General features: G+C 47.0%; 2 protein-coding genes across 3 annotated transcripts in view; one reads left to right on the top strand and one right to left on the bottom strand.

Moving 5' to 3' along the window:
- The window catches only part of NPC1 (NPC intracellular cholesterol transporter 1), a 54,051-nt gene extending 48,453 nt beyond the window's left edge, over positions 1 to 5,598 (top strand). For both annotated transcript variants that reach the window (XM_025931446.2, XM_086682617.1), the window contains exons 21-25: positions 983 to 1,183; positions 2,152 to 2,383; positions 3,123 to 3,236; positions 3,971 to 4,133; positions 4,784 to 5,598. In XM_025931446.2, the coding sequence (XP_025787231.2) occupies positions 983 to 1,183; positions 2,152 to 2,383; positions 3,123 to 3,236; positions 3,971 to 4,133; positions 4,784 to 4,866 (793 nt within the window). In that variant the 3' untranslated portion in view covers positions 4,867 to 5,598. The remainder of the gene's footprint in view (positions 1 to 982; positions 1,184 to 2,151; positions 2,384 to 3,122; positions 3,237 to 3,970; positions 4,134 to 4,783) is intronic.
- On the bottom strand, positions 5,304 to 24,129 carry RMC1 (regulator of MON1-CCZ1). The gene is made up of 20 exons (XM_025931448.2): positions 23,829 to 24,129; positions 23,019 to 23,095; positions 20,836 to 20,920; positions 19,379 to 19,435; positions 17,950 to 18,036; positions 15,897 to 16,037; positions 15,464 to 15,567; positions 14,082 to 14,171; positions 13,888 to 13,993; positions 12,792 to 12,903; positions 11,351 to 11,395; positions 11,047 to 11,100; positions 9,536 to 9,664; positions 8,884 to 8,990; positions 7,372 to 7,491; positions 6,988 to 7,065; positions 6,628 to 6,732; positions 6,463 to 6,531; positions 6,152 to 6,377; positions 5,304 to 5,469 (listed from the first exon to the last, which is right to left on the bottom strand). Exons 1-20 carry the CDS (start codon positions 23,928 to 23,930, stop codon positions 5,390 to 5,392), a joined length of 1,974 nt encoding a protein of 657 aa, XP_025787233.2. The 5' UTR covers positions 23,931 to 24,129; the 3' UTR covers positions 5,304 to 5,389.
- Positions 24,130 to 24,366: the final 237 nt, after the last annotated feature.

Genomic DNA, 24,366 nt, shown 5'->3' with positions numbered 1-24,366 from the left:
GGTGTTGGGGACAGCATCTCTGCTTGGCATGCCACCCTGGGTTAAGGTTTAGGTTCTTGTAGCCCCACCATTCTTCTCACCAGCCTGTCTGGACATGATGTTATGGGGTGTCTCACTCCCCTGTCTTGCCATGCGGCCAGTGACCCATGGAAGCAGCTTGTCTGGGCCCAGAAAGAGGGAAGATGGCTGGAAGTCTGGGGTGGGGTGATTCAGAACCTTTTGTAGGAGGAAGATGAGTGTCCACAGGTATGTTAGGTAAACCCTGTTTTTCCTAAGAATGTGTAATTGACCAGAATCCTGTCAGTTGGTCATGTGTGTCATGTCTGCTTTGATACCTATAGTCGGTACTGTGTCTAAAAATAAGAATGAGTCTTGCAGCTTGGTCTGCTCGCAGACTGAATGCCTTGGCCTACATAAAACAAATCCAAGTACATTCAGCTTTTAGGAGGGCAGCAGCCACCACTTAAGGGAGCCTCCTGTGTGCCAGTAGCGTGCCAGGCTCCTCACTTATTTCAGTGGCTCATCACACAGCCCCGGGAGTAGGTGGCAGTACACCTGTTCACAGAGGACACCACAGCCCAGATTCAGTAACTTTGCCCAGGGTTCTGTGGCCAACACGTGGCACGGCTGAAACCAGTCTTCTGGCCACCAACTCCGGGGCCCTTCCTTTCCCGCCTCCTGTTAACACAACGCCGCTGCGCAAACACCATATGAAAGCACATTTGGTTGTGAGCAAACCAGATAGAGAAATAATAGCACCTGTGCACCAGAACAACCAAGAGCAGTAAAGAAAAGCCAGTGTGCAAGAGAACAAGCTAAAACCTTCCTCGTTCCCTTTCAAGGGGCCTTCCCGTCCCTGAACTTGACATTTGGCCTGACCTTTGAGCCCAGGGTCAGATGATTTCACTTAGCCTTGAGTGCTCAGGATCTGCAGATCCCGTACAAGGTGTGGCTGTTCTGACACCACCGAGTCTTCTCTTAGGGGACATGCTGCTTACAGTTCGGCAGTTAACATCCTCGGCAATGACACGGGTGTCGGAGCCACTTACTTCATGACCTACCACACCGTGCTTCAGACGTCTGCTGACTTTACTGACGCCATGAGAAAAGCCAACCTCATCGCCAGTAACATCACCAAAACCATGGGCCTTGAAGGGAGTAATTACCGTGTGTTCCCATACAGGTAGTGTGAATTTTCTAAGTGAGGGTGTCATAGGTTAGAGCCCACACCCTGGGGGCTCCCTTGGTGGGATTTTGATACTTGGCTTTCATTCTGACACCTTCTCCATCATGAACACAAGCACAGTGCATTAAGGGAAGTAGCATCTGGGTGAAGAGGGCCAGGATCTACAGCACCCGAGGTCTGCGTGCTGGACATGCAAAACTCTGTCTCTGGGCTAGAGCTCACACTCTGAAAAAGACATACTCTAAGATGGCACCCGAGTGGGAGGGCACAGTACCTGGGGACCAGACTTCACGGAGAGGGCCGAGCTGCCCTTCCTGGTCACAACCGCTGGGTATCCCCAACTGCTGATTACCTGGGACGGTGCCTTTATGGAGGCTTTTCTTTTTTGTTTGGGTGTTTTCCTTACTAAGAGAGTATCTTAGGAGATACTGAATTTGGAAAATATGGAAAAGTAGAAGAAACAAGTGATTTTTCTTTCCCTGTGCCTCTGATCTCACTTAAAGAGTTCCGACCTGTTCCTGACAGGACAGCCTGTTTTTCCATTGAGGAAGTTCTCAAATTGGATGTCCCAATTACAGAGAAGAGCTGGTTAACTTTTCCCAAAAAGCATTTTCTGCTCAGGCCCTGCATAGACCCTATTTGACTTGAGGGAATTCTCAGGATAGATCAGGACTTGGTTTTTCAAAATACCATGAAATACTCTGTAAATACCTACGAAGCAGAATAGGTTGGGCTTATGGACATATACAGTACACATTTTGGGTCATTATTAGGCCCTTCTTGGGTGTCAGTGGGCAATCAAAAGTTCGCTAGAATTACTGTAGAGGAGTCTCACACAGACGAGGGCAGTTTATGAATGGGATGTGTCTCAGAGTGGTTTCAGTTTTGCAGTAGTGGCAGCATGAAAGGTAGAGCTTCCAGAAGCGAGAATGAGCTGTGACAGAACCTGCTTCTCTCTTCTCCAGTGTATTCTATGTCTTCTACGAACAGTACCTGACCATTATTGATGACACGATCTTTAACCTCAGCGTGTCCCTGGGAGCCATCTTCTTGGTGACCGTGATTCTCCTGGGCTGTGATCTGTGGTCTGCAGTGATCATGTGTATCACCATCGCTATGATCTTGGTCAACATGTTTGGCGTCATGTGGCTGTGGGGCATCAGTCTGAATGCAGTTTCCTTGGTCAACTTGGTTATGGTGAGTCCTGGTCCACTCAGTCCATAACTCCTGTGTCCCTTCTATGAACTAGTTCTTGGGGTAAAAGACCAAGGCCAGCTCCTGTTCTTGGACAAACAGGATGGCTGCTAGATGGAGTGAGGATGTGGGAGGTGCTTAGGACATTGAAAATGGGACTTTGTTGTGTTGCGAGGGTATTTTGCCTTTAATTTCTTACTCTGAAGCGTTTGCAAAAACGCTTATAGCCCGATGACAAGATGTTCACTTTTTATTTAGAAAAACTCCTTCCTGATGGAATTCTTAACAGTACCTTTTGCTTCCCATGCAATTGTCAGGTGCTGTTTAATCGTCTTGAAAATGTGAGCATTTGAGAAAGCATTAAAACAAAGTGTGTCTGTACTTAAAATATGAACTGTTTGGGGCGGGGGGAGCAGCAGTGAGGCCTGACTAAAGCAAATCTGGTGATCGCGTGCTGGCTCTCGGAGGGTGGGGGTAACGTGGGTTCAGCAAGTTCCCTTAAAACAGGCAAATTCACTATAGAAAACTGGAGCTCTGGGTGCTGTGCCTTGAGGGTCTCACGAGTTGCCTGGTACAGCTTCAGTTGGTGTGATAGGGGATTGGTATACACAAAGTTAAAGGGGATTCTTCAGGCTCCTGAGCTACCTGGGATGCCCTGCGAACCGTAGATCGTGGGAGAAGAGGGCCTGCTTTCTTAGGATTTTCAACCACAAAAGGATGTAACGGAAGCACTTTTTTCCAGAGCTGTGGCATTTCCGTGGAGTTCTGCAGCCACATAACGAGAGCATTCACAGTGAGCATGAAGGGCAGCCGTGCACAACGGGCAGAAGAGGCGCTCGCTCACATGGGCAGTTCTGTAAGTAGCCGGGGTAGACATTTCCACATAAAGTGCCCAGCTCGTCAACTGAGTGCTTCTCGGCAGCTGTAAAATTCAGTAGGGAGAACAGAATTTGAATCCTTTAAGAACAACCAAGAGTAAGTTTTCAGGCATTTCATGAAATAGCTACATCCTGAAATCTTTATAACTGTTTCCATTGGCAAATCCTTTGTAGACAGGCAGGAGAAGAACCGAGAAGTTTGATTTGAGGACCGGAAGGCCTTTCCATGTAAGACACAGGCCAGCCATGTGTTGACAAGCGAGGAAGCTGTCACACTCAGAGCCCACGGTGCAATTTATAGTTCAAGCCGAGAATCTTCTTAGGTCAGCTCCACAGCCTGCTTTAGCCTATCAGCCAGTTACTTTGCCGGCCTAGAAAATACTGTTACAGAGAACAACTAACACTTGTAATAATTTTAGATAATCAATTGCTTTCACCTAAAAAATACAAGGAAATCTGTTTAAAGACAGAACCCAGTGTCTATGCAGCATACACAGATTTTATTTACCCTTACACCTTTTTTTTTTTTTTTTCAGGCCCATAAGCAGCAAATCAATTTCAGGTAGAATGTAATGCTTATTAACTCTGAAGACTGGGGTTCAACCCCCACCCCCATTGCTTTGGGCCTTGCCCATCCAGAAATCAGTGTGTGAGGAAATGTGGAATTAGAGTAGGTTGGTAAGTGCTTTCTAAACCCCGTCTCTTCTTTCAGGTGTTCAGTGGAATCACACTAACAAAATTTGGAGGGATTGTGGTATTGGCCTTTGCCAAATCTCAGATTTTCCAGATATTTTACTTCAGGATGTATTTGGCTATGGTCTTACTGGGAGCCACCCACGGCTTGATCTTCCTCCCGGTCTTACTCAGCTACATAGGTAAGTGTTCTTGTTTTTAAATGGGTAGGGGAAGTATGCTACTAAAGGAGAAGAAAGATCTAGAAGCATTCTTTTGTACTAATGGTCATTTAATTGGTACTAAGTGTAAAAAAAAATTCTGAGATGAGAGTCTTGTCTAGGGGCTTCACGGCTGTCCAAACAACTTCACTAGTGAACCACTAACACTTTTCCTAACAAGTTCCCCATGTCTGCTGAACAAGGCCCAGAAGTCAGACGGTGAAGGAGCCTGAGTGGCGGTGGTCCAGGGGGTTCCTCCCTGCTATGGAGAGGAGTGGCTGGGCCGCTGGCCACAGCCCAGCAGTGCTGAGAGCACCTTCTGGTCCCTTCCTCCCTGTGCCAGCAAAGTGCTCCCTCTGCTCCTCGGGTCATGTCTTGAGACTACCCTTAAGGTCTCTTTACTTCTGCGGCCACCTCAGCTTCTGTAAATGACCTGTGGTTGAAAGGACAACAGTACTAATTTGCTTGACTTGAGCTTTATGAGAAGTTGAAGCATTGAGATAGGGAACATGAGGAGTTGGGGTTTTTGAATCTCAGAGGGATAGAAAGTTTGTACTATAACAGAACTACCCTGTCGCCTTCCTTTTCTACTGAAGAAATAATCCAGAAGTTTTTTCTTTAATCCCCCACAGGCCCATCAATAAATAAAGCCAAAAGCTTGGCCACTCAAGAGCAATACAAAGGTACAGAGCGAGAACAACTCCTAAATTTCTAGCCCTCTTGCGAGGTCGGGGGACTCTGAACTGTGTCTGTGGGTCGCTCAGCCTACCGCTCACTGGACAGTGGCTGCACCGTCGAGGCCGAGTTGGACACTGGACGGTACCAGACATCAGGCTACTTAACAGCAGCAGCTTCGGCCATAGTGCTTTTAAACTCAGGAATGCAAATGTGACTCGTGAATCGGAAGCATTACGGAATCGGAAGGCAGCCCTGGGACGCTGCGGGGCCTTCCAGTTCTCCGCGAACCAGACCTAACTCTTTGGCAGGCGGAAGGTGACACTAGCATGGCTGAGTGGGATCTGCTCCCTGACACTTTTTACAGGCCAATCAATGCAATGTTTTTCCTTTTGTTTGGGAGTAAGCCATCACACAGATTCAATACCGTATTTTTAGTAACATTTGAGGATGGTGTAGATACACTTTACTATAACATTTTGTAGTTTAAAGAGCTTTATTAATGCAATAAATTAACTTTGTACACATTTTTATATATATATAAAAAAAACTAGCAAGTGATTTCAGAATGTCGTAGGCCTCATGAGAGCTTGGTCTCCAAAAACCTGCTTGAAAAAAGCAACATGTTCTTCACAGTGTTCTCCTATAAAAGAAATGCAGATTTAATCAGATGTGGCACAAAAGGGAAAAAAGAATGAAGACTTCACAGCTCATAGATACATATGCTGGGTTTTAACTTATTTTTCTTTCATTAAATACTTTGTTTTCCTAAGCTTTTCAGTTGTCCTTTCGTGCATGGCTGCTGGGCACCTTCACAACCCCAGCAAATCCCCACCTGCTTGGGGAGAAGTAGAGAGGCCAACCTGTTACAGGTAACACCATCTTGCACCATTCGCTAAGCTACAAAAAGTCGTCAGGCCTGAAATAAAAGGGACATGTTCCTTCCCATTCTAAAGGAGGGGATGCCTCAGGTTTCGTAAGTCTGCAGAGAAGAGTGAGTAATAAGCCTGAGGCCGTTTAAACCCTTCGTCGCCCTTTCCTGTTTCGTTCCTGATTCTTCAGAAAGGAGCATTCCCAGACCCACGCTCGGGCCTGAGCTGTGCCCAGAACGCGTCCACTGCAGGTTCCAAAGCCTAATTCAGATTCCACTGGCATTCTGACTTTCCTCTTAACCACCGTCATGGGATTTTGTTTGTAAAAAAGCTCACGCAGTTCTCCTTAGGGGAACTTTCCCAAAAGGCTTCTCACCTCCTAGCCTGCCAGCATTCTCTTGCTACCCTGAGTCTGTGTTCGCCCCAGGCCTTTTTACCACTGCCGTGTCCTACCTGGTGTGAAGTTAGGGTTCCCTCGCAAACGCTGGTTTCGCTGTTCAAAAAACCGAAATATAGTATAGAAAAGCATGTTGTCTTCGGTCTGCTTCGCAGCATCTAAAAATTTTCGTGCAGAAATGTTGTCATGGCCGCCGATGCCCCGGATGAATCTTAAGGCAGCTAACACTTGGTGTTTGGAAAGAAGCACTTCTACTATTTCATCGTTTGCTGTCGAGAGGCGCTGGAAAGGGAGACAAGTCCAGGTAAGCAGCGGCAACAGGAAGAGACGTGAATGCAGTTTAAAACGGGGACGTAGCAAGAGTTACCTTCAACATATCCAGAGACAGCTGATGAGCGGGCGGGTAAAAACTTTCTAGGGACAAGAGCAGACAAGCCTGAAAGACATGTTTTCACACCAGCTTCAGCATAAGATGTCAGACGGTTAAATCTGAAGTTTTTAATCCCAGAAGTCAAAGCCTGGGGCCACATACCAGAGGCTTGGAGTCACTGAGGACGTGGTACTGTAGGAACTGGTGCAGCATGTAAAAGAGGTTGTGCTGGACGAGCGTCTTGATGACAAGTTCGTGTAAGTAGTGCTGAGGACAAAAACAGGAGAAGACTTTCCGAGTCACCCAACTACAACATGCATGAGGCCAGGTGTGTCTAGGATGGAGCTATTCTAAGTGACGGGTTAAGGTTTCTGTCACCTGTGCGTTGACAGGATGCTCGATTAAACACTAATCATCCCACCTGAGCCCGACACGGTGATGTCGGGAGAGTCACTCAGATTTCGGAGTCTGGTACGCAGACCCCGCTCCTCTAAGTTGGGACCACAAATGGTTGGAAAGTACCTGTACTGTGATCTGAAACTGGTTAAGAGAGCGAATATACTCCATCAGTACGGCTATCACAAATTTATGAGGCATCTCCTACAGAAGAAAAGAAGAGTAGTCTCAAAACCGGACGCTCGCAAGGAGGCCGCCTGCAGTTCCTTGTCTACCCGCCCGCTCTGTTTCCGTGCGCCTCTGGCCCAGTGCTGTTCACGGATTCTGCACAGATCCCTCCAGAACCTCCCCCCGTCGACGGTCACGTTTTGGCCTAGTATAATAGTGCCAAACTATTAGCACTGGGTCTTCACCCAAGAGAACTCTGGTTCTTTAAATCACATTAGGAGTTCTACTGCTTTCCTCAGTTCCCTGCAGATAAGATCTCTGGCTGGAGGCTCCGTCACCCACCTTCTTCTCCGTGAAGACTGACAGCACGTGGGTGTACATGTCAGACTGATCGACCACAGCCTGGGTCCGCACCGGCCTTCTGAGAAGCGGGCTGCACCGGCTCGGCCCCGCTTCTACTGCCTAGACAACACATTGCAAACGGGACTCTCGTCAGCTTCTAGGGACTCCCAGAAAACTGAATTCCTAAGATACGAGCGGAGGATGGCACTTATTACGTGGACAAAACCATTTTTCCTGTGCGGGCTGGGGCTGGGTTTAGAAGTCAGAGTTGGTCATCTTGAAAATATGCCAACGTTCACACGTGGAGCTAAAAAAGCAGAAGTCCGCTTCTGCTTGAGACACATTTTTCTCCCCTCTTAAAATCCCTCATTTTCTTAATCACGGACTTTCTCGTATTTGTTATCTAATAAAAATGGAATGGTGTACTGGTCACACAGTAAGGGAATACCGCTTGTAAGGCTGGATGTGTGCGTTTCCGAGTGGTAAACAAGGCCACCCAAACATTGCTGACTTCTGCGAGAAGACGGATGACTTCCCTGAACTCTCTAGAGCAGCTCGCTCCAGGGCTGACGGTGCAGCTGTGGTGGGGGCTGGGGAAGCTCCAGCATTGCTGGGGGGGGGACCACCCTCTGACCGGCATGCATTTAAAAAGACTCAGAGCCAGAGCAGCGAGGCACAGAAACCCAACTGGGGTCAGACCTACGGATTCCCACAGCCCAGTACACTAGCAGGAAGGCCAAGGAGGCTCTGCAAGAACCCAGCCCCCCTCGCATGTCTCACAGGACAGGGACAGGTGCACTCCGAGGTCACTTGGCCTTCAGTAGCCTGCATCAGTTCTCTTACCCCCGAGGAGCTAAAGGGGAGTGCAGTTCTGGGTTCCTCGTTACTGCCTAAAACCACTTCTGTTTTAAGCTTCAGGACTAATCAGGTCCTTGAAGTGAAATACGTCCTTCCGCTCATCCTAACAGTATAGCAGAACCTGGCTACAGGCCACGTCAATGGTTTCTAGCCGTTCACGACAAACAAGTGAACCCGCTCTGTGGAAGCACGGTGCTAATATGTCATCACTATCCTGACAGGACGCTGACCGAATGCCAGTAAAAGTGTTAATTTTATAGCTGTTACAGCCTAAAAAGAAAGAAAGAAGATGCGGCAAAAGGATTATACGCCTAATTTGTTCAGTCCAGGCTCTGACCGGGCAGAAGTATGTATAAAGTAAGGCAAAGCCGAAACTGCTTTTCTTATCCACAAAACAGGTAAAACCAAGGATCTATCTGTACGATTCAACACAGGTTAAAAACAAGCGAAGGCATTAAGTGACACGCAGCCTCAAGCTAAGGGGAGGCACAAACTCTGAATCTGTGACCCCCAACACAGCCACCTTGCCACCTGGCACACACACCCCAGTGGTGTTATCCCACCAGAACCTCGCATTATAGTTGGTTAGGAAATACACTGGGCGGTGGGGGTGGAGAAGAGCCCTTTGTCCCACCCAGCACACACACAGCTTACCGTTGTGTAACTCTGCTCGGCGTCCAGGTACTTCTTGTACTCGTGATTGAGTTTGTCAAAAACCGTGGCGATCACAGGTAAGGTTGCTCTGTCTGACTCGCTCAACACTGGGAAGAATGTTCACACAGGTCAAGTGACTTTACATCCACTTCAGAATTCAGACAGTTGCTAGCACAGAAGTAACTAACCTCAAAGGGTTACCAGGCAAACATACCTTCAAGGGGCATTCAGAGAAAGGGTATCATTTGGAGATTGGAAGTCACTCACCAGCCCTTCCTGGTTACTAGGAAAAGGGGCTACAGAAGCTTTCAGTAGAAAGTGCTCAAAGTAGACACATACGCAGTGAGTGACTTGGATTCTGGGAACTGTTTTAAGGCTGGAGATGCTAGCTCATTACCGCCAAGTGCGCCACAGTTAGCTTTGCTTTTGCTGGAACCATCCAATTTAGCTTTTCTACCCAAGTCACTGTAAGTCATTTTTCTGTTTCCTGGTCTTTCCTTCCAGGGGGTTAAATAATTCATTCTTCAAGTGAAGAATGAGGCTCCACACTATGGACAAAGGAGACAAATGTGGCCCAGCTCCCAATAAAGGGTGTGGGCAGCCCAAGCCGAGTACTGGAATCAGTCCAATGGGGAAGGACTCGTCCACTTACTCTGCGAACAGACAGACAGGATGACCATCTTGCACTCCTTTCTCTGGAGGAGAAAGTCCATCAGTCTTCCTTTATCTGGCAAGAGGTTTACGATAGGCTGAAGCTTTACTTGGAGGTTCCAGAGGTAACCTGGATTGAGGAGGCAGCAAATTTCATACTGGACGCAAACGAGAACAGAAGCCCAAAAGATGGTTCCCCTAAAACATTCATTTGGGGGGGCGGGGGAGGGGGCCGTCCTGCAAAGCACTGTTGCTACCCTCTTCTTACTAACCCAAGCGCAGTCCAGGGAATGCAGGACACACCTGACAACAGAAGGACACCCAGCCAAACGACCACCGCCCGCTTGACGGTTCCCTCCAACAAGGTCACCCTCTCCAATCAGAGGGGCATCAACGGTGTAGCTCCCGAAATAAGGGCGGGTGACAAGTCTTCGATCAACTCAGGGCATTTCTGTCCCCACACCCAGCCCCCTTTTAACCTTGAAGGTAGAAAAGGATGTCAATGTGCGGTATTTACTTTGGTCCTATACTTTGGTTTCTCCCGCACTGGCTCTTCAAGTCAAAAGGTAACTCCCGAGGCTCCCAAGGGAAGTTCATAATTCATGCATTCACCAATCCATGAATTGCCTGAACACCCACACTGCCACGTAGACAGGTAGTGCCTTCCTCAATTGGGGTTCCACAAGAGAATTCAACACTGCATTAAAGATGACGAGTGGTCCCCTTCTCAATTCTCCTGCAGCTGGTCCAGAGCCAGCACCGTTCCAGATGGAGAAGGGAGAGAGGAATTCTACATGCAGTGGAAACCTCGAAAATTCTCGCGAATCCCAGTGGGTAAGACAGGAGAATACACAAGATGACTGAAGACAAATGTGGAAAGTACTCCCAACAGGAAGATACAGGTGCTAGGGGGTTACCAGGAAGAGAGAGCTAGCATCTTGAAGGAGCTTGCCCAGCACAGTGGGAAGCAGAAGCGCACTTCTATGCAAACGGAACAGAAAAGGGCAAAGACACACGTGGGTAGGACGGGGGGTGATAAGGACAGGGCAGGGAGGGCCTTGTACACCGTGCTGTGGAGTCTGGCTTTTCAGAACGGACAGACTTAAATGGGCTAGAAGCAGGGGAATAGCCATTCTTAGTTGTTTATTATAAAACTAATATAAGCGGGGCACCTGGGGGCTCAGTTAAGTGTCCGACTCTTGATTTCAGCTCAGGTCATGATCTCAGTCTGTGGGATCGAGCCCCACATTGGGCTCTGCACTGACAGCATGGAGCCTTCTTGGGAATCTCTACCTCTCTCTCTCAGAATAAACATTTAAAAAATAATAGTATATGCTCAGGATAAAACAGAACAGTAGAGAACAGAGTATAAAGTGAAAAATTTTCCCATTCCTAAGACTGAAGGAAGAGGTCATTTATCAGATTCACCTTGAACCTGTTACTGGCTACAAGTGTCATCCAAAACCAACAAGTAACTATTTTCTAACGTGACGACTGTCCCCTCTGACCCACCTTGGCTTGCGCTGATGATGATGTCAGGCTGAAAAACAATCCAGGATGAAGAATCTGCATGTTATAGGAAATGGTAAACCAGGATAAAAACCAAAGACAAACCCAGTTCTGTTTAGCACTCGCCCGCCCCCTATTTGCAGAGGCTACTCAGGCCCAGGTGGTGAGGAAAGCACCCCCAGGCGGACTCCCAAGATGTTATTCAGGTTATTCACAGCTGCCAGGCAGGACTGTTCTCACACACCAAGACAAAGAGGGGTACTATCTTCCCTTCTGTGCACAACAGTAAGGCCTTTGTAAAGGATACAGAGTTTGCACGGGATGGGAGACTGGCTGGTCACAGGAGCAGGACCTGCAAGTGGAAAAAACACAAGTGTGCAACGACAATGCCACCAGGAAATACTGCCCACACCAGTGCTCAGAGGGTGAAATGCAGTACTTTTAAAGCCTTCAGTAAATGGTGATTCGACTACAGTTGAATAAGGAAGGAGTGAACTGTCTTGTACCACTGATACCACATATAAGGAGGAAGGGGGAAGTTGAGAACAATCCGTGAAAATAGCCTCCCAAGAAGGGGAAAATACGACAGACTCAAGAGTTGTTCATTCTTCTGTAATAACCGAAGAGGACTCGTCTTCATTTACACAATAAATCACCAAGTCCTGGATGGTTCAAAATCACATCCCCAGGCCAGTCACCGAAAAGATTTCAAATAACAGTGCTTTGTGCTTTGTCTAAATAATTAGCTCAATTCCCCATTGCACAGGGTAGGTCCAGGCACAGAGATCTCCTCTAGGAAACAGACCCCAAACACCTCACATGACAGGGACTCTTAATTCCCAGTTGCACTGCCCGTGCATCCACGGTAAACTTGAGAAATGCAGCCCTGCAAATTAAACATCATTCCCAGTTCTGCTCCGATTACCCAGGGACAATCCGAAGACAGGTTTTAATCAGCTGGTTGGAAAACATGGTCATTTTGGACAGCCCACTCAAAAGAGGGAAGGGTCCAGACAAGCTAAAGCAAAGAACACCTGAATCTAGAACCTGAGAAGTTCTTGCACACGGGCCTCAACTCTGGCTGCCAATCACGTGGACTTGACTGCTCTCAGGTGACAGCGGGTGCCCTTGTAAAGCCCCCGGGGTGATTCTGATGTGTAGTCTGCTTGAAAATGAACAGCTGAACAGACCAACAGCAGAAGGGGGAATGAGAGCGGCTACCAAGCGCGTCCCCACGGCACACCCTGCAGCAGCACGGGGCAGGCAAGATACAGAGCCGCTACAAGCCTGCATGGGGCTTACAACCTAGGGGGTTAAACATGACGAAAAGCCTTTAGCTGTGAAAAATGTTTTACCAACCCACGCTCTGGAGGCCAGAGATTCAATGGACTTTTGAATTCTTATTAATCTTTGTCCAGGCTATGATTTTGATCACACCTGGCATTTGTTTTGTTATAACTGGCCAATTCGAACCTGACTGCCTTCTAACTGGTCCCAAACATCCAGAACGGAGCTGAAGGTTAACGTCTAGATTTGGCTTTCCACCAGTTCACCAGCGGTTACCTTCAGGCCACGTAAGCAGGAGACACAAGACAATCATTTGACACAACCTACTCTTCTAATGCTCACATTATTAGCCCTGGAAAAGGAAGATGCTGGAAGGAACACAAAGCCCCCCCAAAAGCACAGGGGCCTGGGAACCCCTGTGTGTACCCCTCGTTCCATCCACTATGCGGAGGTCCCCTTACCTGCCACGGGGATCTGATAGGGCTGAATCGAGCGTGCCGGAAGCACCGGATGATGGAAGGTGACGGTGCCATCAAACTCTCCCCTTAACTTGATGTCAAATATCACCGATGTCTGAAGTGGAAAAAAGTAAGACTCTGATGCCGAAACAAGCCATGACTTGGCCTGTCCCTTCTGTTCTCTCAGATCCCTCCATTCCCGTCAGCTTACAGAGTCGGCATGCCCTGCGCTGCACCCCCCCAGGCTGGTTCTACGCCGCGAGGAGTCTGCTGTGATATCACGACTCTGTTACACTGTCCCCCACACTCACGCACACCCCTGGTGTTTATGACAGGCTGCCCTTGAAGAGCTCCAAGTGATTTCAGCAGGTCTTTTTCACTTCGACTAGAAATACCTTCATTAGTCAAGATAAGGGTATCGCCACCCTGCGGGAGGCACGGGACACGAGGAGCTTGTCTGTGACCAGATACCCAGCTAACCGTGTAGAAAAAAAAAGCAGGACCCGTTCTAGTCTTTCTCTTGGGTCACAAAGCCTCAAAATCATCACCTAGCATATCTGTACTCACAAAGGAAATACAAAGCTTGTGTGCTCATGCAAGACTGTGCTTCTGCAATAAATTCCCAGCTTGGCTGAGCCAACCAAATAATTGTTCCAGAGTCAAATACCCTCATGTGCTACTTTCTGGAATAGTTTTTAATTAACTGTAATCAATAGACAGGGAATCACTGTTTTTTCTCAACCATCTAGAATACCAAACTCATTTGCATCTGGAAGACCAAAGCTTTAGCATGGAAAGTACTTTCTATTCTCTGTTCTGCATGTTTTGTCAATTTTCATAACTTTTTTTTTTTTTTAATGTTAATTTATTTTTGAAAGAGCACACACAGGGCAGGGGCAGAGAGACAGAGAGAGGCAGAAGATCCGAAGCAGACTGCGTGCTGACAGCAGTGAGCCCGATGTAGGGGCTCGAACTCACGAATATGAGATCATGACCTGAGCTGAAGTCGGCCACTCAATAGACTGAGCCCCCCGGGCGCCCTAATTTTCCTAACTCTTAAACCACATTGACAGACCAGACACCCACACATAACTCCTACCTCTGTATCCTGATGATGAACAACCACCAGGTTATCCACCACGTTTAGGGCAAACTTCCCCGTCCGATTTAACTTTAATATGTGCATCTTTTTACAGGCACCTTCTCTGTAGGATAACAGAAAGGTCAAAACATAGATCGACAAGCTTTAGTTCGTATTTTAAAATTGGAGAAGGAGGACAGCATTAAATATACCGTGGTAGATGATATAGGACTACCTCCGCTCCTGTACTATTGGAGGTCCGAGAATGATGCCTCAAGAAGAGAACGTAAAGCTGTCCGTATCTGGAGAACAAAGAGACAGACTTCACACAGGACATCTGAAATTCCTCTATTCTAAATGCTGAATTATGAGGCCATAAGAGTTAAGTAAATTATGACATATTCCCTAACAGAATATTTCACAGCCAACAAAAATATTTACAAAGTGCAGCTAAAAAAAAAAAAAAAAACAAAAAAAAACCCAAGGCCATTATATAAAAGTGAAAACGGCGATGCAAAACTAAATACAGGTCCATCACAGTACTTTAAAAGGAAGACAAACTTCTGCACAATGTCCAAAACTACTAGAAAGAAACACATGTTGTTAATAGCTATCCTTGAGTAATAAACTGAGTCCACTTTCTTTTTCTGGAACTTTCTGTATCTTCCAAGTTCTACGTAATGAGTATATTCCTTGATAACAGGAAAATATAATCACTCTTCATTTATAAGCCTCATGGAAGAAATGCTCCTGTGACCAGTTCCTGCATGCACGTTGCTATTCCAGTGGCTGACACTGTCCTCGGTCTGCCACAGGGATGAGACCAGAGGGAAGGGAGTGGGTCTCTGCCGCCACTGGGTGAGGACTGCTCTCACTGTATCTGTTCTCTAACCTGGGATGCCACAGTAGATGGCCTTTAAAAGAAAAAAAAAAAAAAAAAGGCATTCTAACTCCCAAAGAACGTTAAAGTTCAAAACCACTGTTTTAGGCCATAGAAGAATCCAAGAAGTAATTTAGGAGCAAAATTTGGACATTTTTGAACTGGGTTATGGGTACATAAGGTATTCTTTGCATCAGTTTCTATTATGGTGTGTTTAAAACTTCCATAATGAAGCTTAGAAATTGAGATACTCTGCATTTACAAGCGAGGATACCTTCCTATATAAGTAATTTAGTTCCATGTTTGTTAGATAAACTATGTTCTTTAAAGCCAGCAGGATATGTTTTAGCTAAAAATAAATAAATAAATAAATAAAAGTCCTAGATAACCTTCAACTACTCACAGAATAAAAAAAAAATTATAGAACTAAGATACCTAAACAACAAATTGGTCCAATGTTCTCATTTTATCAGACCAGAATGGTGGAAAAAAACTTCCCTAAGATCACAAAGCTAGAAGAATCAGAAAAGAATGCCAAGCTGACGACCAGTTTTCTCCATTCATAAAATCTAGACACTGAACGGGAAAGCGGGAGTCTTTATCATGTGCTCTGAGGGCACCTATCGGAAGTGCTGTGCTTTTATGATGCACTTCTGCTACTTCTATTACCAAAAGCAAATGTCAGGAAGGAATTCTCTCAAAAGACAGACATACATGGTCGCCATCGCGATGTCTCTCTCAGAAAGGCTCAGTTTAGTTGACTTGGGCGCAGCTGGTAATTCAATCTCAAACTTGGGCAGCTTTGACATAGTGCCAGCCTGTTGGGGTGATACAAGTTTTAGGAAAAGCTGGTTAAACCTCTTTGATGCTTTAGCATTCCCTACATAAAACCACGGAGGACAGGCACACACTCTGTCTCTCCATCCTTTCCAAAGTCCCACTAAGTCCTTTACTCCCTGGAGTCTGTCCCCACAGAACGAGTCATTCCTGGCCGTGACAGGATGGTACAGTGTGCCCTCTAGTGGTCAGAAGTGGTGAGGTTATTGGAGAAACTTGCCCCTTTGAAGTCCGGGATACCTTAGTATATTAGAGGAACAGGATGGGAGGGGGGAAAGGGAATTTTTCCTAAAGACAGGCTCACTCTTACCCGAAAATAAAAGGGCTGCAGCACATTTCCAAGGACTGTGGTAGACAGCAGAATCACAGCACCCTCAGGGCAGTACATGTACCAATTCACGTTGATATTCTGGCTCTTCAGGAGTTTGAGATTTCGTTTCTCCGGTAACACCTGAAGCAAAGTTCGAGAAACAAAATCTTTATTTTAAAATCAGCAAAATGGAAGACGACTGATGGTAAATTAACAAGAAAAATCTGGAAAAAAACACTAAGTAAAATTGCACAGGTTTTTGTTTGCTGCAGCTACTGCTCCCCACGCTCAGTGCTTTACCCATCTTGGCTCATTTATTCACACCACGACCCTGAGAGGCGGGCAGCATGGATACCTGACCAAGGAGAAAATACAGCTCAGACACCGCTATGCAGTCACAGCCCAGGCAGGCCAGTTCCCTGCAAGAGCCTGCACACTCTCCAGGCATCATCAACCCAAGAGTCCAGACTACATACTCCCTCCTCCAACCCGTGGAAGCAAACGCGCACCCCCCCCCCCCCACCGACCTCAACGATCCCATGCACTGAATCACCCACACCCAGCCTGTAGCACCTGCCTTCCACCTGGCTCTGTCTTGACTCCAGGTAGCATGGAGTCTGGGAGCAGCTCCCTTTTGCTAACAATCGTGTTCGTGAGACTCTGCATGCAAACCTAGTATTTTACGGTTGAGGCAGCTCTTAAATATACTCTAAATATTCGGATAAATTAAGGAACACTGTATAGAGCCCCGAGACATGAATGCTCCTAGAACACTGTGCTCCAGAACCGACGTGGAAGTCATGGTGGAAAGGCATGGGTTTCTTGACAATTTAGATATGAAACGGATATGCTAGAGTCCTCTTTCTAACTTATTTCTTGAAGATCTGAAGACCATCTAGATGACATGAATGTACACTTTTCCACTACAGAGAGCAGAAAAGTATATGATTGCCACAAGGAACCCTTCGGGAAAGCAGGTGATCCTATCCACGCTACCATATACACAAAACTCTCCTTCTATGTGTACGAGATTTGTGCAGTTTGTTTTCTTTCTGGTGGTCATTACAAAGGTTTTGAGGACGGCCCCATGGCAAAGCACTAACATCTCACATTTTGCTTAAAGGGTGTATTTTCTCCATCTGTACATTCTAAATTATACTGCTTTCATTAGGTCAACAAAATTGAACCCCGAGAATATCCGAACACTTTCTAGATTAGCTCCACTGAAAGATTCAGAAGCATGCTCAACAGGTCGGGCAGCTGGAACATATTACAAGACAAGGCAGGTACCAAGTCAAGTCAACAGAGCAAAAGGGCAGCCTGTGCAACGGGAAGTATTTGCAAACCATCTCACCTGAGAAAGGGCTAATACCCAGACTATATGTCTATGGACTCATCATATGCAGTTCTGGCAAAAATGTGGAAAAAGATATCCCTATACCGGAAGTCACAGAGCAAACTTCTGGACAAAATTTAGCAATATCTGTTCAGCTTTTCGGATGTTCGTATCTGTGCCGTAATTCCCCTTCCAAGAACTGCCTCACCCAAGAACATAAAGAAATGTCTGCAAGCATGTTCACTGAAGAATTGTTTACAATCACAGAAAAATGAAAACAAGCCAGAGGTTCATCAACAGGGAATTAATTAAACCGCAGTGCACCCACACAACAGAACACTACTCAGAATAAAATATGGACAAATGTCCAAGCCCCACTGCTATGAAAAAAAAGCCAGCCACAACTTCATATACAACATTCCCATTTTTATAAAAAAATGAAGTTTGCATGTGTGTAGGAAAACAAAGAAAAACGTACTATTCATACTAGTTATTTCTAGGGATTATGGGGGGACTTTTACCTTCCAGATAGCCTGGTAATGTTTAAACGTTTTATAAAAAACATGCATTTCTTGTAATTAGAAATAAAGAACAAAAACCCAAACAAAAACCTAAAGTTCTAGAATCTCAAAATGTCTATTCAGTAGTGAATTCAGAAGGCTGCCACACTGCCATCACAGACCGTTGTCCAGCAAACAGAAGTGATCAACATAATACCTGGTAAAATTCAATTCCTTGATCTGTTATGAAGACAATTTCAGTAGAACTGGTCCAACAGAATCCAAGTATATTGGCATTCTTGGTCTGAAAAGGATTACAAAAAATTTTTTTAATTAATTAGTTTTTGTACAACTCTTCAAAAGCTTCAAATACTCCACTTCTCACAGTCTTTAATAAAAGTTACCCTGATTTGATTACTTACTAAGAAATCAAACTTTCTTTTCAATACAACATTCCCAGATTTCCACCTGGGATGCCTCACTAAAGAACCTGACTCTTAATTCCTTCTCAAGAACAGAGGGAAAAGCCTGAATTTTGCAGAAAGGTAACTGACCAGCACACACAGATATCAACTTCTTCCTTAAGGAAAATCAAAGGGCAGGTGACTCTCTCTTAGCTGTATTCTAAAAACATGCATTATAAAAGTAGAAAAGCTTAGAAGGTTCTCAGTGAGTGCGGACCAAGATGGGGTTGGGGCCCTGAGCCCACCCCTTCGCCTCCCCTGCTGCACAGCAGTGCCCCAAACCTGAGGCCGTACAGGGCTAGGACAGGGGCTCTGTGGCGCACAGATCCAGAGGTCTGTGAGGGGCCGGTTCGTGGGCCGAAGGGCCTCTCCTTGTCACAGAGCCCACCCTAAACTCCATTTGCTAAACTCCATTTAGCAAAACCATTGTGAAGCTGCTAAAAGCCATACCCAGCCACTAGCACCTTCTGCTACCTTCCAGGGTGTCACATTGCTGCTTTAAGCTGAGCCCCACCGCCTCGCCTCGTTTATGCTACCCAGCAAATCTAATTAAAACCGATTAGAATCTACACTTGGGGAAAGAAAGTGGAAGGACACAAGGACAACAAATCAAGGAAAGGAAACATCATCAGGAGAGGGGAAAACACTCCTCTTCCTAAAACCTCCTACAAGGCCGCTATGAAAGGAATCCAGGGTCTGACCCCCCCGAACAGCCAGCACAGCCGGGCGATTAATGTCCTGTCACCCATTTAATCCTCCCGATTTCATCTTATAAAAGAAGAAACAGGCTTTTAAAACTGGGACGACTGGGTGGCTCAGTGGGTTAAGCATCCCACTCTTGATTTCGGCTCAGGCCACGAGCTTAACGGTTCTCAAGATCCAGCCCCAAGTCAGGCTCTGTGCTGACAGTGTGGAACCTGCTAGAGATGCTCGCTCTCCCTCTCTGCCCCTCCATGCCCGAGTGCTCTCTCTCTCTCTCTCAAAATAAATAAACATAAAAAAACAAAACAAAACAAAACTTTTAAAACTGTCCAAGTCACAGAGCCACCGTGCAACAGGAGTCAGCATAAGGCACAGCCTGCCTCCCAGGGTGTGCTGGCAATTCCCAGGGCACGCTGCCCCTCCCCCACGTCACCCACACAGTGAGATGGCCAGCAGCCGGGAAAGGATCTGGGCTCATACCTTGCACTCTTGAGTGTATTCCAGCTGAGAACTATCCGGGATAAAATTAGAGAAATCCTGAAGAGTAAAAAAACCACAAGGAGAAATTGGGATCAAGCAGCATACTGCCAACAGACACTGGCATACCACCAGACAGACAAAAGACAAATTTAAAAAGTGATCGGAAAAAAAAACCGGATAGAAGGCAGGAAAACTAAAAAAACCAATTTGGACAATCTGTCCCCTTCCAATGCAATTAAAAAAAAAAGTTAATCCAATTATCCAGTTAGTTTAGAAACTGATACCGAAAACCAATGGATTCCAGAGAAATGTGTTGCTGCCTCTTATAAGAGGCTTTCCAACAATTTTAGCAATTAATACTGACAGGGGGAAATCAGATTCTGCCTGTTTCCAAAAGGTTTTGCTCTACTTTACCAATGGTGACGGTGAATACTTAGGAAAGTGAAAATGCTTAGGAAAGTGAAAATGCCAAACGGGTGCTCCAACTTTGAATGTCTGTTCCTAGGGGATCAAGCATTCAAAGATGCAAGCAGTGAGTAAATGGAGTTACTCCATTAAAGCTAATTCACAAAGTTGCCAAAAATACAACTCACACGATCTATGCCGCTACCAATCAATCCAAGGTTGCCTGAGGTTCCAAATTACTTTAAAACATTTTTAAGTCAAAAATGACAAACTAAGGTCACAAATATTTATCCCTTGAAATGTCTCTCTCATCTTCAAGAATTCCCAAGGCTAGGGGTGCCTGGGTGGCTCAGTTAAGCATCTGACTTTGGCTCAGGTGATGATCTCACAGTTTGTGGGTTCAAGCCCCAAATCGGGCTCTGTGCTGACAGCTCGGAGCCTGGAGCCTGCTTCGGATTCTGTGTCTCCCTCTCTCTCTGCCCCTCCCCTGCTCACGCCCTGTCTCTCAAAAATGAATAAACATTAAAAAATTAAAAAAAAAAGAATTCCCAAGGCTCAAATATAGTACAACAGAACTATAACTTTCAGGACATTAAAATAATAAATGCTTCCTTTAGCTGTTTTTTTGTAATTCATTCTCTTCTAAGTGTACTTCTAATGTCCTTTCCTTTACTCTGTACTTAAAGATATGTCCTGGGGCACCTGGCTGGCTCAGTCACTAGAACATGTAACTCTTGATCTTGGGGTTGTGGGTTTGAGCCCCACGTTGGATGTAGAGATTACTTAAATAAAACTTAAAAAAAATAAACAGGGGCACCTGGGTGGCTCAGTCGGTTAAGCACTAACTTCGGCTCAGGTCATGATCTCCTGGTACATGAGTTCGAGCCCAAATTGGGCTCTGTGCTGACAGCTCGGAGCCTGGAGCCTGCTTCGGATTCTGTGTCTCCCCGCCCCTCTCTGCTCCTACACCGCTCGTGCTCTCTCTCTCTCTCTCAAAAATACAATAAACATTTAAAAAAATTTTTAAATAAATAAATAAAGGCATGTCTTACCACAGTTTTTGAGGTCCTCTGAACAGCCAATATCTTATTTTCTAAGGAAAACTTAATGCATTTCACTTCTCCTTTGTCTTCCATTCTTTAAGAAAAAAAGGGGGTGAGTTAAAAAGTTAAGAACTGAATTCTAGCATCTATCAATTTGTGAGAAAAGGCAAGTTAAATACTCAGAAAGCAGCAGATCTTAGTTGAAAATTATGTTTCTGACACTATCAGGACTTCTTTTCAAACAACAAAATCCAACTGGCAGCAAGTTGCCAGTGAAATTTACACTGTGGTTAACAAGTGACTGAAGAATGGAGAACAGATGCACTTTCCCCTGAGAGTCACTTTGGACATAAATAAGCAATACCCACCCAGCAAACTTCTCCACCAACCACCACCTTCCCCCACCCACCATGCTCTTACAGCCAAGCTTACGCTTTCCCATTTACTTCCCAACCCCCGGAGTCTTACAGGGCCTCAAACAGATGTTTACAAGAGGAGGTCAAGGGATGAATTACAGGGCCGCACAAGCAAACTTAAAGACTGTGGTGATGGTTAACATGTCAAAACTCATCAACTGCATACATTAAATATATGCAGTTAATTATACCACCAGACAACTGTTAAAAATACACAAAACTGCTAAAATGTTTGCCATCAAAACTTAAAATTTAAAGGGGATAAATTCAGTATCTTCCTCCTCAAACCCTACCAAGCCCCCAAATCTGGATCAGCGGCTCACTGTTACTTTCCACACCCAAATGATCACCAAGACTTACCCAAGACCTTCCCAAGCACCTCCCGAGTGCCTATGTGACAGTCTACTCGGCCTTGGGTCTGGTCTTGGGTATGCCCGGTTCAGACTACTGCAGTCGATGCTCAGTGGTACCCCTGACTTTGACACGCTCCCAGGTAATCCAAGGTCAATGCTGTGAACAGCGTGATCTTTCCGAACGCTGATAAGATCGTGCCATGCCCCCATCTTACAATTTCCAATAAGATAAAGCCCTAATCCCATAGCAGAATACATAAGGTTCAAGCTGACTCCTGCCAGGGGCCAAACCACCCCCACCTCTCCTTCCCTGCGAGGACACCTGATCTCAGTTACACAGACCTGGAATCCCCCAAACACCCTGCCTGCTAAGCTTTGCACTCTGGCTTTCTTCGCCATCTGAAAGGCCATCTTTCTTCCCCACTCAGAATCATTCCATTCAAGCCTTAAAGTTTAGCTCAAAGACTCCCTCCTCTCTGAGGCCTTCCCCGTCCGAGGCAGTGGTCTTCCTCAGCCTACCCCAAGATAAATGTCTCCTCTCTCTTGTGTGCCCCAATTCTGAACACAGTGCTATTACGGCACTTTCTCAAATCAACAGAATGTGTCTACACACTTGTCTCCCACACTACATTTATGAGCTCTCCAAAAGGGCGCCAGGCTAATTCAAAACCTTCACATGCCTGGCGCCTAGCACAGGGCGGGGGGCTGCAATCAGTGTGTGCCAAACAAATGATGATTCATTTCCACTTCAAAAACTCGTTCTTATTAACACAGGCCACCTGCAAAAAATTTAAGTCCCCACTGAATCGAGGGCCCACACTACACTTTCCCTTCCTGTAATCACAGGAACGAAGACCAGATAACTTATCAACCAAATCAGGACACTTCAGAAAGTGAAAGGAAGTGCTATTTGCAATTATACTGGTTCAACCTGCATACACTGGGACATCCAGTCACCGTTGGTGGAAGCTGGGATTTTCTTAATATAATTATACAGGAAACACTAACCTAGGAACTTCCTCCACCTACCACATACTCTGGAAAGAGCTGGGCCACAGGCAAATGAAGGCCCTCCTCCGCCAAGACACCGGAAATGGACACATCAATAAACTGCCTTGCTAATTTCAAGTAGGAGTAAGTAGGTACCTATGTTGGAGCATTTGATTCCCAAATCAAGAGACAACTACTCTACACATTTCACTCTGACATGAAGTACTGATGTGTGCCACGGAGACTGCTCGCAGGTGTCTGCTTGGCAGGTGTCTGCTTCCCTCTCCCTAGAGGCAGGGATGTGCATGCGCACAGACTTCAGAACTTTTAGGGAAGACAAAGGACAAACTTTTAAAACCACCTTCTGAAGACGAAACAGAAAAACATCATTTTATTTACACGTGAAAATTATTCTGTAAATGTCAAGAGTTACCTAAATGAGATGGGATTCCTATCATCTGGGCCTTTAACTACCACCCCAGTAGCTCCACCAGATCGAACTGCAAAAACCTAGGAGGCAAAAGAAGCAACGTTAATGGCCTGAACTTTGAAAGACTTGAGACACAGACACCAGCCTAACAAGTGATTATTTCTACCACACCCCACTCTTGGTTCAGCTCAACTAAGGTGGCACATATTCATCTACAGATACCTGGTGTTTACAAGAATTTTAAGGGGCAAGGGAGTAGCAGAGACCAAAAAGGTTAAACCATTGTGAGTGCCACCCACTGTGCAAAACCGGGCCTGGGTCGCCGAGGCTACAAATTTTAATCCGGTTCAGCAAAGGCGCCACTGATACACTTAAGCACACCCTATTACTCCTCACACTGCTTCCCCCACCCTCCGTTTCCAAAATTCCAAGAATAAAGCCAGTCTCAACGCCTAAATCCGTGAGTGCAAGAGTAACTAATGACAAACACAACAAAGGCACCGAGAAAGGGCTGGCGAGCTAACGGCCGACCACACCGGCCAAAGGGCGCTGCAGGGTCGGTGGCGCAGGTTCGGGGTCAACCAAGCTGTCACTTTGGAGGAGAAAGGTCCCGCCGCGGTGGCGCCTGGTCCCTCGGCCCACCCAACAGCACGGGGCTGGTGCCAGTCCCGGGACCGGAGGGGAGGCCCCAGGCCTGGTCCCCCAGCACCCGGCCTGGGCGCGCGCGCGCGCAGGACGCCGCTGGGGGCGCGGGGGATGGCGGGCAGGGTGCGCCCGGCCGCGCGGGGAAGGAGGGCGCGGGCCGGCCCGGACCTGCTTGTTGGCCTCATCGAAGAAGACGCAGTTGACCGGGTTCGCCTTCTCGAAGTGCACCGGCCGGTCGCACAGCTCCAGATAGTAGTCCTCCTGGCCCATAGCGGGCGCCGCGGCGGCGGCGGCGGGGGGTCCGGGGGCGGCCGCCAGCGTGGAGCCGGGCAAGCTGCGCCCGGCACCGGGGCGCGGCGAGTCAGGCCGGGAGGCGGCGGCGGCGGCGATCCCAGCGGGCGCGGAGGCCGCTTCCTGGTGCCACGCCCCCACCCCGTCCGGCACGTGACCCGCCGCCCTCAGCGCTTAAACCGGCGACTGCTGACCGGCTGCGGTGGGGCCTAGCGACCGCGACCGCGCCCCGCTCGGCACAAGAGGCTCCTCCCCTTTCCTGGGGGGCGGAGTCCCAGCGCGGCTCGCGGGACGGGGACGTGACCCGGAAGCCGCGCAGAGGCGACGGCGGTAGTCCGCGCGGCTACTCCCGCAGGCGCCGCCGCTCCCGCCTGAGCCCACTGTGGCGTGTTCTGTTCCGCGAGGCTTGCGCACG

The sequence above is a fragment of the Puma concolor genome, chromosome D3, assembly GCF_028749965.1.
Source record: "Puma concolor isolate L17-30 chromosome D3, mPumCon1.1.hap2, whole genome shotgun sequence".
Taxonomy (NCBI): Eukaryota; Metazoa; Chordata; class Mammalia; order Carnivora; family Felidae; genus Puma; species Puma concolor.
Note: the sequence above shows the minus strand (reverse complement) of the source record. Positions and strands in the feature narration are given on the sequence as shown.

What these genes read in the sequence shown, in the direction of transcription:
- RMC1 (XM_025931448.2), bottom strand. Translation starts at nt 23,930, where the DNA reads ATGGGCCAGGAGGACTACTATCTGGAGCTGTGCGACCGGCCGGTGCAC. An exon ending in TTCATCATCAGGATACAGAG is followed by an intron (nt 12,904 to 13,887) that starts GTAGGAGTTATG and finishes TTTCCACTTCAG; the next exon opens with ACATCGGTGATATTTGACAT. An exon ending in GAACCCTAACTTCACACCAG is followed by an intron (nt 5,470 to 6,151) that starts GTAGGACACGGC and finishes TTTCTTTTATAG; the next exon opens with GAGAACACTGTGAAGAACAT.